Genomic DNA, 17,452 nt, shown 5'->3' on the forward strand with positions numbered 1-17,452 from the left:
TCACCTGTAGTGGAAGAGGTCTCTGTACATCGCGGGGATTTTGGCAGGGTCCACAGGCCTGGGTAAGAAATGAGTGAATTTCTGATGTCTCTTAGTCCTGTACCCCTCTCGGGGGGAGCCGTCCTTGTTCAGAGCCACGTAGTAATGCCTCTCCGAGTCGGGGTGCTTGTAGAGGGTCGAGGCATACGTGTTGTACCAGTTCTCTTCAAACTGCTCCCGGAAAACGCACTCCCGCGTGAGCTTCTTCTGCGTTGGGGCAGAGGCGGGAGGGGAAGAAAAAGACACTTGCGTCAAAAATAATAATAAAAGAATCTTTTCCTCCTTCCTTCACTTTATTTTCCTAGAATTTTCCCAGCTACCTTCTCCTGCCTCCCCTGAGGACGGGGACTGCGCTGCCGGGGATGTCTCCGCTGGGTGAGAGCTGGAAACGGGCACAAGGCGGGACCCAAAGGCCTCGGAAGTCGGCGGAGGAAGGAGACCAAAGGAGGGGGAGAAGGTGGGTGTGCATTTTGCGAGAGTGCCCCGCCAAAACAATAAACCAGGGCCGTAGCAAAACCCCAAACCTGACAGCCAGGCCCCTGCGACTGGGGAGGTCTGGGTGGGGAAGAGTTGTGGCGGTGGCTGTGATGTGGTGAGCCACGCCACGGCCGGTGCCTCCCGCGCTGGGCCGGGTGGGCGGAGGGCACCGGTGTCACCGCGGCCACGACCGGCCCTTCCCTCCAGCCCTGACAGCCGGGGGCCGTCGCAGCGGCCGTTCGATGACGGGGTTCCAGTCCATGCCCATCGCTCCTTCCCTCTCCCTCCCATCTCGCCCGGGGCCGTGCCCAGCCGCAGCGGGGAGCGGGGCCGGCCCGTGTCGCAGAGGGACCCGCCATCCCGTCCCATCCCATCCCACGGGGGGATTGCCGGGGGGGGGACACGGGGAGGGCTGGCAGGTGAAAGGCCGCCTGCAGACGGAGGATGCTCCGACGTCACCAACGCTGCAGCTACACGGCCAGCGATTTGGGCCGGGAACGGGTCTCACCCAGGGCACGCCGAGCGCTCGGTAGCTGCTCTTGCCTGCAGCAGAGGTTTTGTAAGACCACCCAGGAGCTCACCTGCGCTCAGAACCTCTTTTGAACGTTCTGCTGCTAATTAAATAAACCCCGAGGTGAGCCGTGAGCCCTCCAAAAGCCTACGCCACAGCCCTTGCCCTCTGAGACCCAGGGAACCGGGGCTTTCTCTTCCCAGATCCGTCAATAAATACAGGCTTTGGGGTTTTTTTTCTTCCCCTAGGAGGCCAGCTGCTCAGAATACGTTGGAAACGGCCGACCGGCTGAACTCGTGGGCTGCTGCTTCGCCCCCGTTTACCTGCTCTTCCCTGGGCTGCTTGGAGGTACAGTGTCTGTGTGAAACATTTGGAGAGCCCGGGGTGACTCTGCGAGGTGTGATTTATTCCTGTCCAAGCCCCGGGGTGTCCCCACCGAGCCCGACGCCGTACGGGCAGCGTGCAAGGTGCTGCCTGCGGCTTTTGCCGCTCTAAGTAGCAGTTGTGTTCCTGAAATCGGCGGGAAGCTTAACAGGAACGTTGGCCCGGGGTTAACGGGGACAGGCAGAGAAGGCCCCTGCCCCGAGGGGGCTCCACGTGTCGCTGCGGGGATGGCTGGCCCTGGCTGTGGCGACACAGATCAGGCAAAACTGGCACAGAGGGGAAACAATAAACCTGCTGGAAATTTAAAAATACCGCTGTCCTGTAATCTCCTGAAGTACCACTGTAGTGCTAAGGCTGCTGTTAGGTGCTGTTTTATGGACCTTTAATTAAAAATACTGGAGCGGCTTTCGATTTCCAAAAGCCATCACTGCACAGCCCCACGCACCCCAGATTTTTAAAACCCCAGGGTTATGTGGGGACCTGGCTCGTGACTTCTGCACAGCCTGGATCAGCGGCTGGATGCGTCCCTGCAGCGCCCGGTCAGCGCCTCGCCTGGTGGACGAGATGCAAGGACAGCGAGAAAACTCCCACGACTGTGCCTTCAGGTCAACCCCGCTTCCAGAGGAAGCGCTGGAGAGCGTCACCCTGGTTTTGTTGCTGTGCCATAACGTGAGCACAGGCCCTAGGATTTAACTAACTCCTCGTGAAACTGTTGATTCATAACCAGAGCTGCAGGGGTCGAAAGCGCAGAAGGGAAGATGCAGCCTTGTGTCCCCCTTTTCAGCAGGCACAAGTAAAAGCTGCGAGCCCAGGAGCTGCTGGGCAGCCTCGGCGTTTGACAGCGAGGTGCTGCTGCGCGGGCGCAGGCTCCAGCCCCGCTTTCTGAAGCGGGCTTGAAGAATTTGTTTGTGGTTTATGGAATCCTGGTGATTTTACTTTTTATCTCTCTTGCTCATTTGTAATTTAACCGCTGCCCCCGCGTTTAACTTTTGTTGGGGGTAGATGTTATTACAGAAATGAAGTGGATAAAGAACAGTTACTGGTGCATGCTGGTATTTGATTATCTCATACAAACATCAGTAAGTGCACCTTAAACAGCGAAAGGGTCTGTGGCAGTCTCGGATGGGAATGGGAGAAGAAAAGATGCTGGAAACTCGTGGTTTACTGTTTGCTAAGCAAAGGTTTTCTGAAGGCTTCTCTATATGCAGAGTACACGAGATTAAATCTCTACGCTACGAGACTGATCTGATTGGGGTAGAGGAAATACGTGCCTTCCGCTTTGGTTTAAAACTGGTTTATTTTATTTCATTTTAAATTTACTTAAACCCCAGTATCCTCACACAGGGTAGTGCTGTGATCTAGAAAGAGGCACTTTAAAAGAAATCACACACAGGTGATGGGTTGAATGAAAGGCAATGTGGCCTCTGAAGAAAAACCACCAACGAAGTGCAGCAGCTACAGAAAAGGAAACTTGAAAATGTCTATCTAGAATGCAACTAATTTTTCAAACCAGAAGTGATTCTTCCAGCTAACCAGAAATAACTATTTAACTGAGTTAAATAGTTAGGAATTGGGTTAAGTTAACCTGTAGGAAGCACCTCTGCCCAGCTGTTAAGACCTGACATTTTGACTGCGAGTCCTAACACTTGATTAAATAGAAGGAAGCAGAGGAGAGCTCGGCTCTCTTCAGGCTGATGGAGACTTCACCCGTGGTGCCAAAGCTCCTCACAACACCCCTTCCCCGTGGACCCGGCTGAGCTTTGCAGAAGGGTTTGCTCCATGTGTGGGTGTTTCGTCCAGCAAAACCCTGACGTACGCTCCCTTTTTTGGGGCTGGCTCCTCAGAGCACTGCCCGTGCCCAAAGCGCTTTACAGGGTGGTGCAAGCTTGGTAACGCTGGGCAGAAACGCGGCGAGGTGGGCCTGGCTGCAGCAGTGCAACCCCTGAGCCACTGCCCAAAGCAAGGAGCTAACGACAGACTCAAAAGCTGCCACTAGAAACCTGAGCCTGGACTGGAAATGGGGTGTCTTCTGCTTTCTGTGTCCTACAGCAGCACAGGAGGAGGCAGAATCCGCTACAGGTGATGATGTCAGGAAGAGTTTATAGGATTCAGGAGTTTGCGTGGAGTGAAAAACTAGCAAGGAGCTGACACTTGATTTTTGGCAAAACACAGAAAGTTTTAGTCTGCAAAGGGCACTTCTAGAAAGTTATGAGCAACCCCTCGTAACTCCTAAAAGGAGCTGCAGAGAGTGTGAGAGTAAAATAACACCCAGACCAGCTTCTGTTAGTTAAAAAGCTACAACACACATGTAAAACCTGCAGGCAGGTGCAGATCCTGACCGTGCAGAGAATAAAACTGGTTACTCAGCAATGAAAACACACAAGCGGCCCCTGGTTTTACGCTCCATTCCCCCCCTGCCCCCAGCTGACCATCGCCACGCTGCTTCCGCAAGGCAGAAGCTCGAGAAGGCCCCCAGCTCCCCAGGCACTGCCCCCAGCGGTGTCGGGGGGCTGGGTACCACCACGGGCTCTTGCCGCAGGAGGGTACCCTCCCTCTATTTCACAGACATCCTTTATCCCAACGCACAGCGGCACCACGGCTGGGACGGAGGCCCGTGGCAGCCCAAGGACTTCAGAGGCCTGCGACAACACAGCTCGTGAGGCCGACGCGGCCCCGTGTGTACGTCACAGTGTCGTAACCGGCCCAAAACCTTCAACTTACCGACCCATACAGCTCGCCTCTCTCATTCATGCCGAGGTAGAGTCCTGAGTCCACCCCACGGATGCTCACCAGCCCCACTGCCAGGCTAATAAACTCCAAAATCCCTAAAACAGAAAAGAAGTCCAGATCATACAGAGGATAAAACCAACACCAGGCTCCAGCGACAAACACGAACCAGCCTCTCCCAGCCTCTGCAGAGCTTCCCACAGACCCTGTTTCCCTCTTGTAACGACACAGCTCTTACACCTACAGTCCCACAGGCGTGCAATCTTCTGATTTCCACGCCAGGCTTCTCTCCAGCATTGTGTATTTAACTTGCTCAGGAGGAATTACCTTTGCTAATGAGGCAAGGCTTGCTAGGGTTCGGTGGTTTGGTTTTTGGTTTGGTTTCTTTTTTGTTTTCTAATTATCACCAAGAAGAAAAATGTAGAAACTTGTTCCTGGCCCACTAGAAATTTCAGAAGGCTATTACAGCGCTGAGCTTTATTCTTCACCAAAAGGCGAGGTTTGTCACCAAGGGGCTTCTGGTTTGAGACGATAGTCCCCTGTGTTTTAAAGTGATGAGTTCAATAAATGTAAGTAAAGAGCACTAGAAGAGATGTCTGTGAGGGCCATTCTGGCACTCCAATGGGGTACTTGTTGCCCCCAAATGTATATACAAGCCACAGGGATAAAATCCAACTTCAAACATACGCAGGTAGAAACGCCTCATTTCCTCTGGCAAAGAAATCAGCAGGGTCTGCTGCACCCTCGCTGCTGGTAAGGGGGGCGGCAGCAAGTTTTGATGGAGGAAAGACTTGTAACAGGAGAACCCTTGCTGAAGCACTGAAAAACAAACAGCCCCCAAGAAGGTGTGTTTGTTACTGGTGTGAACAAAGCCAACTTCCCGAGTGGTGGAGACCTTCACACTTCATGGGAAAACCTCCTGAAGGCATCGGTGGGACCGTGTTAGACTCTGGGTATGACGCACTCCCGAGCTAGAGGTCACGGGCAGTCTTTGCCCGTGTCCAGTGCTGAATTAATTAGGTGGGGGGTAGCAGCAGAGGAAGGAAGAGGGTTTTCACCATCCCATCTAACGACTGGACAAGACGTCTCCACTGACAGGAGGACAAATTTGCTCTAACCTTTAGCGTGGCTCCAGGTCTCTTAATATAGCTCCTAAAACGTCCAGTCCTGAGCAGTGGCCGCTCTGATCAGGTTACCTCCCAGAGCTCCTCTTCAAAGTATGCCTCGGGTCCCAAATCACCGCGTGACGAGCGGCCACCCGAGCCAGCTGACTTCAGCGGCACCCCTCAGCTCGGGGCCCGTGTCTGCTGCTCGGCCAGGCGGGGCTGCGGTGACTCTCAAGACGGTGACTGCATCACCGCCTAAATATAGGGCAGACCCGACGGCGACGGTCACCTCTGTCCCCCTTCGCTCAACGCAGGCTCGTCAGTCAGGTGCTGGCAGCTAAGCTGGGCACAAGGTTTATACCTGATATCAGACTTTTTGTCCTCCTTTTGCCCTGCCTGCTCTGAGATTTGTGCATCAAACCCAGCCCTCCCTGCAGCCAGCGGGTGCTGCGGGGCAGGAGACGAAATATGGGCTTGGCAGCTGCAATTCCTCAAGACAAACAGGGAAGCAAACGACAGAAAACACCGTTTTATGGACCGGTGCAGACATTTTCCAAGCTGAAATATGCCCAGCTACATGCCCCGGCCTGGGGACACATAGAGCCTTCAGAAATGCCAGGAGCTGGCAGCGCAGGCAGGGAAGGGAGCTTTCCCAAGCCAGGCAGGCAAACCAGGACCGTGGCTTTGCTCTGCTCCCTCCCCAGGAGTTCATTGTGGTTTCTTATCTGAAAAGCAGCATGAAACGGGGAGGGAAGAGGCGCAGGATGAGGGGTGGTCTTCTGCCTCCGCTACCCACCGGTCCTGCCACGCGGAGGGAGTTACTGAACGGCTGCGTGGTTCGGCTGTCCCACCCGCGGGACAGCAACAACGACAGCCACGGTTTGAAAAGGAGGGAGGGAGGGAGGGAAGATTGACAACAACTAGAGAGAGTGTAAAAAGGGATATAGGGGGGAAAGGAGCACAGGGAACCCCAGAAACAGGGGAATCTTTCCCAGGCTGGAGGCAAGTGGATGTTCAAGTAAAAGATACGTGATAACTGCAGAGCAGTAGATGGACCTTTCTATAGGTACAAACACAATCCTCAGCACCAGCATGTTTTATTATTTTTTTTGTTCTTCGGTCACCCCCGGGCAGCAGGAGAACACCGCTGGTCCCATTTAGAAACCGAGGGATGTCTGAGGCAGGGAAACCAAAAGCTTTTCTTGAGTCCACCCACAAGCACGCTGTGTACAGGGCACATGAACCCAGGTCTCCGAAGACCTGGTAAGGAGCAGCCCAGCAGGAGCATTACTGTCTTCTCTCTCTGAGCAGGTGGGTGAGAAACCCCTCATCCGGGGCAGATTGGGTAAATATTTGCTGGTTTTGCACATGAAATTTCTTCAGGGTGTGCCCGTGACAATCTTTTCTGACAACATCCCGAGCAATATTCCCCTTTTCTGATCTTTGAGTGGCACTGAGAGGCGCACGGAAGCCGACTATGTTGAAACAGCATTAAGAACGTAACTTAAACCCACAAAAGTCAGGAGACAGTGAAGGCTGAAAAAATGTGGGCGGATATCCATCCTGTCCTTAACTCACTCCAATTGCTAGACAAAATTGCAGCTTCGTACATCTGATCTCCAGCAGCACAGGGAGCGGCCACTGGGGCCAGCTCAAGAATTTGCTTTTCAATTGTAGCGGTGTGTTTTTGTGGTAGAACATGCCTTTTTTTTTTTTTTTTTTTTTTCCTTCTTCTTTTCCCCAGGACTCGCCTCCCTTCTCTTGCTTTGATTATTCATTCTGTTTGTTCCTTGAGCCTTTCTAGACGATATTTGGAGAGATTTGATTAAGACTCCAACTGGATTCATTTACCACCAAAGCACTGAATAATCTCCCGAGCTTTGCCATGGCCGGACCCGCACACTCTCGCCTTACTATAAACCATCCCTCAAAGAACAATTCAGCTCCTTGCACCTGTCTCTTCTTACATGACGATATTCGGGAGCAGGAGCACAGAAACATCAGACGACGTATTAATGGCTACGAACGTAAAGCTTCGGCTAAAAACCTCAACAACTGTTCAGCAACAGGTGCGCTGTGGTGTGAATGTCAAAATCTACAGCAAAACTTTCTCTGGAGGTTTCATCAGCTTCTCTAGGAGACCGTGTTACAGATCCATTAGCAGGTTTGTACCCGAGAAGAGCTTCACTTGCTGTCTGTATCAGTCTGCGGTACAAACTCAAGGCCTTTTCGGTTCCTCGCTTGCAGTTAAGAGTAGCACCATTGGCGTCACTTGTTTCATGCTGCTGTAAAACAGACACGAGGCAGAAAAGGAGCAATTCCTCCTGGCAGGGATTTTCCTGGCGAATTTATCTCAGTTTCATCCTGAGAAGGATTCTCACAGGGGTGCTAATGTCAGTCCAAACCTCTCCACATTTTGACCGTCCTTTATTTCTTTGTGCAGGAAGGCTCTTTGCAGATGCAGTGAGAACAGACAGATTTTTTGAAAACACTTCATTCTTTCTGGGATGTCTTAGGCAGAGCTGACAGTTCAGAGAGTGAATCTGGGCACTTCTCTAGTGTGAGAATGAGCTTTCTTCCAACAGTCCTGGAGGGCTTCACCAAATTTTGCATTAATCCTCCCCTAGGAGAAATAAGCTGTGCCTCATTGTTCTTGCATGAATCTGTGTTTTTACAAGGATAAAATAACACGTTCCAGAAGACAGGTGTGATTTAGGAATGCTCCAGTCCTCGGCGGACGAGAGGGAATAGTTACCGTGGCTGCCCAGGCAGCGTGGGCAGACGATGCAGCCACCTCCCCTGTGTCCTACGGTCACATCCCCCAAATGCTGTGGTACAAAAGAGTCCCTCCCTTTAACCCTTGCTGGGAGGACCTTGGTGCTCTGTTCTGCATCACCAGGGCTTTGGCTCTTTGTTTTCCTCTCTGGAAGGCTCGGATAGCTTTTGGGATGGCTGCACACAGGAGGGTGCAGATACAGTCTGTCTTTTTCCTGAGCCCCTTCCAGTATGAAGGGACAGGGATGCAAAGTCCGGTTCTACCCTCCATCCCATCTGCAGCTGGATACGTGCCTCTGCTGCGCTGTCACAGCCCTCCACGGAGCACGTGAGTTATTTGCTCATGGTATCAGGCAGCACCTTCCAGCCGTGCCGGCTGGATCCACCAAACCACCATACTGGAGTTCGAAGTATTTCCCCAGACACCCCTAGATTTAAGGCAGCTTTAAACTGCTGCCCTGAAACCCTCGTCTAGCTCTGTATCCCTCGCCACAGTTTTGTAGTTCCCCAGAATCGCTCAGGCTGCCTATTTCTGCAATAAGTTACTGCTTTCTGACTGCTGCATGCAAAATTTAGGAATGCATCGATACATGACATCCTAATACAAACCATACCAGTAACACTGGAATTTAAATATTCATGGCTACTGAATGCAGATGGTGAATACCGTGTGCCAATACGTTATTGCTTTGAGTCCCTGCTAAAGTGAGGTTTAGTCCAACTTTATCTGAACACGAGGATTCCAGTCTAATCCTTTGGGGCTTTGTCTTGCAATTACAACAAATAACTATTTATTTTACACTGCCTCTGGGAAAACCCTGAAGCAGAAAACTATAATATTTTATATCTGAAGTCTGGTCTAGTTTACGTAGCTGGATGCTGACTGCTAAAACACTTAGGGAATGCCAGTGTTTCGATTTATTGAATGCACTCTGTGACTTAAGCTTAAGCGTGCAAAATTTGGGAAAAGTTTTAGCCTGTTTAACGTGTTTTTCCAAAGTTTGTTTGGAAACACACTGATTTTACTCAATCTTCATAAAAAACAGAACGGAGACAAACGCTGCCATTTGAAACTGGCTGTTTACTTGTAGAAAGATAAGTAGAAAGAACTGATAGAAATACGACGTGGCAGACTGAACTAAACCCAAACAGATGCAATGGGTTTGCTTTCAGTTTCTTATAACGTGGAAACCCATCATGTATTGCAGCATGAAAGGTTAAAAGATGTGTGTCTTTCGGGAGGTAATTAGAGAACTCTCACCCCACGAGCCTATTAGTACCTGACTCTGACCCGCAGGTTATGACTTTCTTGTTGATTTAGGCAAGGAGATGCTGTGCACACACCTGGTGTTTATGGAAAGTGCAGTATGGAGATAAGCTTCTCCCATTGTTCCAAAAACCTGCCTCACGCTACCAACAGCAGCAGCAGCAGCTTTCCTGAAGTATCAGAAAGGACCAGCTGCAAACAAGTAAAGGCAAAAAAAAAAAAGAATTCCTTCCACCCAGGAGTTAAATCACTTGAAAACTGTAAAAAGTCTTGCGAGCACTTCTTGCAACCTGTTGACAACATCGCTGAGATCACTGGCATGGGACTTGTTGATAGCTTACACAGACACCTGCGCTGGATGCTGAAGTAGCGGGAATTTTTCTTAGCTGTGCTCAAACTTACTGCACTTCTTCGCCTGTGGCTTGGGATGCATTTTTTGAAGATTACATATAGTCTCATTAGAGATCCCTGCTCTTGTGTGACACTGATACAGGCGCTGCACTCTTCCAGCTGTATCCCAGGCAGCAAGGTAAATCCACGGTGTGGACAAATCCAAAATCTGCCTATTGTTCCACCTTCTCCTTTCTTTCGGAGGTCCCCTAAGGGGTTTTTCCCCCCCTTCAGCTTCCCCTTTCCCTTCCAACGACCTCCCCAAGCCAAGCTGCTGACACCCATCCAGCCAACCGATCCCTGCCCGCTTTGGGGAGACGCTCTTCTAATGAAACTCATGCAAGTAAAAGAAATCGGCTCACAAATATCTGCGGAGGCCAGAAAAAAGGAGGAGAAAAAAAAAAACCCCAACAAACCAACAACCTCAAACCAAAAAACCTAGGAATTTCTTTTTCCAATGTGCTCTCGCCCTTTCTTTTGCCTCCCTCACCGCTAACTTCAGAGGCACAGCTAGAGCTGGCCACCCCCTCCCTTTTCTTTTCTTTTCAAAAAAATTTTTCCCTGCTAAGGCACGTTTTTGTGCACCTGCAGAAAGGCTGAGCGCCGGGAGAGTAGGAAATTGGAAATAAAAACTCCCGCATTGCTGGAGAGTGAGCGCATTTGTTTAGGAGCCTAATTATATCCGTCCCGGGATGATTTATATTAGCGGGGTAATTAATTCTGTACGCGGGGCACCTGCTCCCGGCCCGCCCGGGCAACCCCCCCCCCCCCAACCCCCGGCCCCGGCGGCCCGGCCCGGCCGCCAACCCCCCCCCCCCGCCCCTTACCGAATCGGCTGTGGTCCTGCCGGGTGCCCTGCACCGTGCCGTTGGGGAAGATCTCCAGGTGGAAGCCGGTGCGGCAGTAGAGCTGCCGCCGCCGCAGGATGCCCTTGAGGTGAGCGAAATCGGTGGGGGAGCCCCGCTGCAGCCGCCCCTCGATCTGCCCCAGGCGCTCGTTGAGGAAACCGGGGGAGTCGGCGAGGGGCAGCCCGCCGCCCAACGCGGGGGGGAAGCCGTGCAGGTCGGGGTCCAGAGCGCCCAGGAAACCGCCCACCTCGGCCATGGGGCCGCGGGCGCGCAGCGGAGCGGAGCGGAGCGGCCCCCTCAGAGCGCGGGCTGAGCCCGCCCGGCCCCGCGCTGCCGGCCCCGGCCCGGCCCCGCGCTGCCCGCGCCTCCCATGGCTGGATGTGTCCCGCCGTCGGATGCAAACTGCACTTTATATACGTACACACTCCCCTTACATTGACATATTGGATATTTAAATGCAAGCCACACCTCACTGGCATCCCCTTTGGCTATTGCCTTTTTTTTTTTTTCGCTTCTTCTCTGATCCATTGGGCTTTTTTTTTTTTTTTTTTTTTTTTTTTGAAAGGAAGAAAAGCCAGCTTCACTCCCTCTTTTATTATGAAAAAAAAAAAAAAAAATGGCAGGAAAAAGCTACACATCGCAGTGAGGCATAACAGCTCTTGGCAGGTCCCCGCGAAGCCGCCGATGAAATCATGGAGCCCCCGCACGCACCCGGGGATGCAGCGCGGCGCTGCCGGCCCTCGCCGCTCCCGCCCCGGCTCCCCCGCACCGCCGGCAGCCTCCGGACCTCTCCCGTCCCTCCTCGGCGGTCGTGTCGTGTCCCCCCCCCAGACCCGATAATACGGAGGCGGCGGGTCGGGCTGGCTCCGTCAGGGCCGCCGGGTCTGTCAGGGCTCCCCCCGCCCCAGCCCGCCAAAACGGACACCCTGGATAAAAATAACACGTGAGGAGAGGGCTCGAGACGCGGTTTTGTTGGGGTTTTTTGGTGTTTTTTTTTTTTTTTTTCTTTCAGGCGAATGTGTGAAAATGGAAAGCGAGCTTTTTTGAAAAGCGATCCCGCCGGGTTTACAGGCGGCGGGAGGTGAGGGAAGGCGAGCGGAGCTGCCCGGCCCCGCCGCGGGCTCCCTCCCCACCTTCCCCGCGTTGGAAACAGGTGTTTCCGCGCTCTCCCCGGCCCGCCGACACCGTATCTGTAACGGCAGCTGCCGGCCGCGCTGCAGACAGACGGAGTCAGGCTCAGGGAGACGGGCAGGGCGGGAACGGGGACACACACACACACACACAAACACAGACAGGCCCGGGAGGGAGGGAAAGGCCCGCGCCGCCGCCCCCTGCGCCCCCGCCGCTCCCCGCCGCCCTTCCCGCCAGGCGGCGCTGCTGCTCGCGCCACGGCCGCCGCGCCTGCCCCGCCGGCCCGGGGCGCTGGGGACGGGGGTGGCCGCCGGTTCGCCGCGTCGCGCCGACGGGGAGCCGAGGGGGCCCCGGGGGGCTAGGGGAGCCGGGCTGGGCTCCCATGTCGCTGGAGTAAGGTGTCGCCCACGCCCTCCTCCGTGTCCCGCCAGGGGCCAGACAGAACCACAGGCAAACCCCCACAATTGCCCCTAAGCCACCGGCCCGCTCTGCTGCTGGAGACGACCCGGGCCGCAGCGGCTCCTCGGCGGGGGCATCAGCGTCCAAGAGCTGAGGTATCGGTCGTGCCCCCCTCAGCGGGTTTTCCCCGTGCTGTTTCCCCACAGTGGGTCTGATCTCAGTGAGTCTCATCTTAGTCTTTCCCCTCAGCGGGTCCCCACCATGGTAGCTGTCCCCTCAGCGGGTCTCTCCCCTCAGCGGGTCCCCGCCATAGTAGGTCTCCACTCAGCAGGTCCCCACCATGGTGGCTGTCCCCTTAGCGGGTCTATCCCCTCAGCAGATATCTTACTTCAGCAGGTCTCCCCTCAGTGGGTCTCTCCCCTCAGCAGGTCCCCACCATGGTGGCTGTCCCCTTAGCGGGTCTCTCCCCTCAGCAGGTCTCCCCTCAGTGGGTCTATCCCCTCAGCAGATATCTTCCTTCAGCAGATCTTCTCTCAGCAGGTCTCTTCCCTCAGCAGGTCTCCCCTCAGCAAGTCTACCCCATGGTGGGCATCCCCTCAGCAGGCTTCTCCCCTCAGAGCGTTGATCCCCCCGCAGTGAGTCTTGCCCCACAGCAAGGTGCTTCTCCCCACATCCACCCCAGAGGGAGGGTTAAAAGGGCCGTGGCATGCAGCCTTCTTTTCCCCGCAGGCCCTGGGCAGTGCTCTGTTGTGAAGGTGCGAAGGAAATTGTGATTATTACGACGTGGAACACCCACACGTGTGTCTGCAGTGGGTGAGGAATCTGGTTTTTAAATGGGGGGTTGGGGGTGGTTTTTCCTGTCAGCGCTGTGGCTGTAAAAAGGGTGTATTTGATGCAGAACTTGACACATGAAGCCTAAAACTGTGGTTTTTATAGAAATATAGTCTGGTCTGGAGGTAGTAAAATCTACAGAAGTGTGTTTGTTGGCTATTTGTTTATCATGTATGGTTACATGGAGATAACACTGAGGAGTTCAAGCATCCCACTGCAAAGATGATGATTTTATTTCTGTAGTATCTATATGAAGACTCAGGTCTGATGAGGTAACTGAGGGAAATAAATTGTGCCTTGGTGAAAATGACAGAGGTCCAAGATGGAGGGGGGAACAGACGCAATGATGGGACACCCCAAACCTGGAATTACTATTAAGGACATAATCCTGTAAATGCTGTGAATTTAACACATGAAGTTCATATAGTGTGAACTATCCCACTACAATCAAATATGCTCTTCTGTAAAGCCTGGTTTTGCTGAAGTGAGTGTGAGTTTTGCCTCTGGGTTCATAGTGGTCGCCTTATTTCTGAACATGTCTGAAGGCTGATCCCAGGGGTATTAAGAAGGGAGAGGAAAAAACAGTTTCCACATCGAAGGACTAACCAAACTCTGCAGAGGCTTCTGGCTTCAATAGCCTCTGGATCTGTTACAATATCCTTAAACCCAAATCCGTACAAGCACTTAGAAGAACACCTAGGACCCTGAACAGAGTTCAATTACATTACAGTAAAATCCAAGATAAAGTAAAAAACACAAACCTGCGTGCTTAACTAATGTATAACAAAAGCAGCGAAATCCCCCATCGATGCTGACATTCCTCACTTAACTCTCATGATTATGGTCAGCTTTTGAAGTGTCTGCAGTACATTTTATTGAGAAGTTGTGCAATGTGTTCTATTTAGGCACAACAGGATGCAGAAAAGGTAGCTTTCTCTTCCTTTTTTTTTTTTTTTGTCTTTAATTTCCTGGTTTATTTATGTTTTTACTAAGCTGAGGAAAAAGAGAGATTTGGACCCTGTATTCTTTGAAGAAAAAAAGGTGTGTCTTTTAAACACTGAAAGCTAGAATAACTGCTTCAAAAGAAGAAACATGTTTAGCCATTTTTTTTCTTGTAATACATAAATATAGTTTTGCACTTGGTAATTTCTTAAAGGAGAACAGAAACTTATATACAACTTGTGTTACAGAATTAATTTTCTGCTCTGCTTTGTTTCAGTTCATGCAGTTGCCCCAGGTTTATTCTTTGATTACAGCTTGTATCGCCTACCTTGGGCACTGAAATGGTTACTGCCAAATGGCTCTGCCTTTCAGTTTACAGAAGAATTAGCAATGATAGTTATACCCAGTTGGGTAAAAAGGACCTTGCAGACCCCTTCCCACACATACTGCAGAAGTGTAAGCTTAGCAAGGTAGTAAAAATATTAATGGCATTTATTTGCAAAATAATTACTCTTCGTGGAGAGCAGCCACATTTGGTATCTGACTATAAAATCAAAGGAAGAGCAGGACTGGGGTCAAGGCAGTAAATTAATTAGAAAAGAGTACAATAAATGCAATGAGCAAATCTAGAGACTGCACATCCTCTGCCTGGGGCAACTCCATTTGGTAAAGGAAAGATCAAGACAGCTGAAAAAAATTTGAAGTAGCAATGGCCATGAATGAAAAATCAGATGTGAGGAACGTCGGAGGATAAAGAAACAACAGAGCCTTGAGCTTTAATAAATAGTGCTTCTGCTTCCTTAGCACTTCCCACCTCGGGATCTCAAAACAATTTGTGTACACTAATGAATTAAGACTCACAACCAAGGTCACGCTGCCTCTCCCTTTGCCCAGACAGTCGCTGTTTCCACTAGGACATGTTGTTCGAAGGATATTGATGGCTTTCTGTATTTGTTTGGGATTTGGGATGCATAGCAGCCCTGCTGGAGCAGTAGCTCTGACCAAGCTTCTGTATATCCAGAAACCAGACACGTCCACCGTGCGTGTGCGGGGAGCCCTTCTGCCTTTTGTGGCGTGGCGACCATCTGTGCTGCACATGCAAGGAATGTCTGAGGTTTCCCGGCAGATAAATAGGGCAACCTCCTTTGTGAGGGGGTGAATAAACAAATTTTCTTAAGGGGAGCAGAGGATGGTTTATTGGTTTTTATCTTTGATTGTTTTCACTTAACCTAGTATTATTATTAGCTTTTGTAGTACCACTTCCAGGCCCTAGACCCTGTTGGGGCTGGATGCTGCGTTAGGAAGTGTGTAACAAACCAGAGTCCTTGACCTGAGGAATCTCACTGCTGTCTTGTGGAAGGATTTCTAATGGAAAGCATCATGAATGAGGCACCAGAATTTCAGACGATGTATAGAAGTATGTATATATTTTTGTGGCAAGTTTAGAACTGGTGGCAGAAGGAAGATAAAGGTCTAAGGATAAAGCTCCAGACTTGCCTACCTGGGTCTTGAGATCAGGTGCCTAAATAAATGAGGTGATTTTCAGACGAGGAAGTACCAGTTTTTCCAGTTATTGCTTATTTCAGTGTCAAACATGGATCTGCTGGTTTTAGTAATTCCAGTATGGATTAACAAGTAGGAAGCAGAATCGTTCTGGCTTACCTCTGACTCACGAGAACCCCCATTTGGAGCGAATTGCTGTGACTGAGACCTGTAGTCCTTAGGGGAACAACTTACGGACAAGCACGTGCGAACATCGGAGCTTTGTTGACCCTCGTGTGCGCAGTTCTGCCTTGGTTCTGTCTTGTTTGGAAATTGCAGGTACTTATTCTCCCTGAAAAATGACACCTTTCCTTGGCGTGGCTAAGCACAGGTTTGAGTCCTGACTCAAATTATTTACGCTAATACAGCTCCGAGTACTAGCTGCTGAATGAGGAACGGGGAAGGCTTCTTTATTGGGGTAAAGTGGTGCACAATACAGTCGTCTCCATTTATAGCTTTTTCCCTTGGGATTTGGGCTAGAATTACAGGACTCCTGAGTCATTAGGCCCTTGGTATTCGGCCAAGTGTACCCGAGAACACGTACCTGTGTAATTCTGCCCCTCAATATATTACACACCGGCACAACTTGCCATGTGGCTACTGATTGATGCACAAGTTTTCTCTCCACGGTGTTTGTATCTTGCGTGTACCTTTTGTGTTGTAGTTTACGCTGTAATTTCATGCCAAGCCAGCAGCATTTCCTTCCCAGCTGTTGAACCAAGGGCTAAGGGCCATGATAGAAGTTAGAATAAGGGTATCCCAGTAAAATCCTTTCATTGTTGTCTTTTTTATTTTTTTTTTTCCAACTGTGGTTTGGGAAACAATTAAGAGAAGGGTGGTAAGTAATCTGTTAGAGCTGATGGGGTGCTGAGTTAGCAGCGAGTCACTTCCTTCTCTGCTTGACGAAGAAGGAGAAGATAAGGCTGCAAAGCATGTTCAGGATGCTGGAGTCTGTAAGGAACAAGATCTTGAAGGACTTTTTCACTCTCTGGTTGAAGGCTTACCATGACTTCAAGTTCTATCCTAGACCTAGAGCATGACTGGAAGTTTTAATCTCTGTTTTAAAGCACTTGTGCGGCGTGGCCATGTTCAACAAACTTGGCAGGCAGTTCCTTCAGCAGTCCTTCAGAGTTTCTTAAGCTAAGAAGCTCTCAGTCACCAGGAGATAAGTCATTGTGTGGCTTACAGCTGAATTTTGGAGCTCGTTCTTTCTACTGGGTGTGTCTGTTGCTGTAGTTGGGTAGTGAAAAAGAGGATAACGTCGTAACTCCTCTCTGGAAAGCATAGACTCCGAGCATCCCTAAGGAAAGACAAAAGCCGGTTCTAGTGCTACTCAAATAAAAAATTCTGTCATTTATGTTACTCTTCTAAGTGTGCGCCTTTTAACTATAGCAGCCTTTTACTGAGTTGTCCGTGACCATGGAGGGGTGTGTGTTATCTCTGCATCAGCTATCGTTGGTGAAATAGAAAAAAGAGTCGCAGCAACGGTCTGTCTAGCCCCATATCCTGCCTCCTGATAATGGCCAATAGCTTGTGTATGGAAAACAGGACGAGTATAGAGTGATACTTCCTTTGGTAAACCCTCCCAGCTTCCAGTGGTTTCTGGTTTAGAGACCTTCCTGAGCTGGAGGCTGCAGCTGTATCATTGTTTTTGATATTCCTTGATGGACCTTTTTCCCTAAAGTTGTCTAATCGTTTTTTTGAAACCCACTTGTATTTTTGGCTGCTGTAACATCCCGTGGCAATGAGTTCCACAACATCATTAGGTCTGGTGTGAACATGAACTTCCTTTTGTTTGCTTTAGAGCCCGCTTGCTGCCTGCCAGTTTGAGTTGGTGCCCTGTTTTTTCTGTTAAGACTACTTTAAAATAATCATTGCTGTTTACCTTTTCCATGCTGTAACAGCTTGTCTAGAACGTAATTGTTATTCTCCTTGTTTTCCAGGTTGAAAGGCTCTGGCTTGCTTAAGTTTTCCCCGTGCTAAGGCTTTCCAACATCTCTTCTGCGGCTTTGGTACACCATTGTTCTTGCCCTTTCTGTAGCTTTGTATTTCCACAGTTACTGGAACTCTGCTCAGTGTTGAA

The 17,452-nt window shown here is 50.8% G+C and overlaps 1 protein-coding gene across 1 annotated transcript; it reads right to left on the reverse strand.

Moving 5' to 3' along the window:
- Positions 1 to 10,780, reverse strand: FGF16 (fibroblast growth factor 16). Its single transcript, XM_086470283.1, has 3 exons — positions 10,504 to 10,780; positions 4,133 to 4,236; positions 1 to 246 (listed from the first exon to the last, which is right to left on the reverse strand). Exons 1-3 carry the CDS (start codon positions 10,778 to 10,780, stop codon positions 1 to 3), a joined length of 627 nt encoding a protein of 208 aa, XP_086326409.1.
- Between the last annotated feature and the right edge of the window lie 6,672 nt (positions 10,781 to 17,452).

This window comes from Leptosomus discolor, chromosome 9, assembly GCF_034619465.1.
Source record: "Leptosomus discolor isolate bLepDis1 chromosome 9, bLepDis1.hap2, whole genome shotgun sequence".
NCBI classification, from domain to species: Eukaryota; Metazoa; Chordata; class Aves; order Leptosomiformes; family Leptosomidae; genus Leptosomus; species Leptosomus discolor.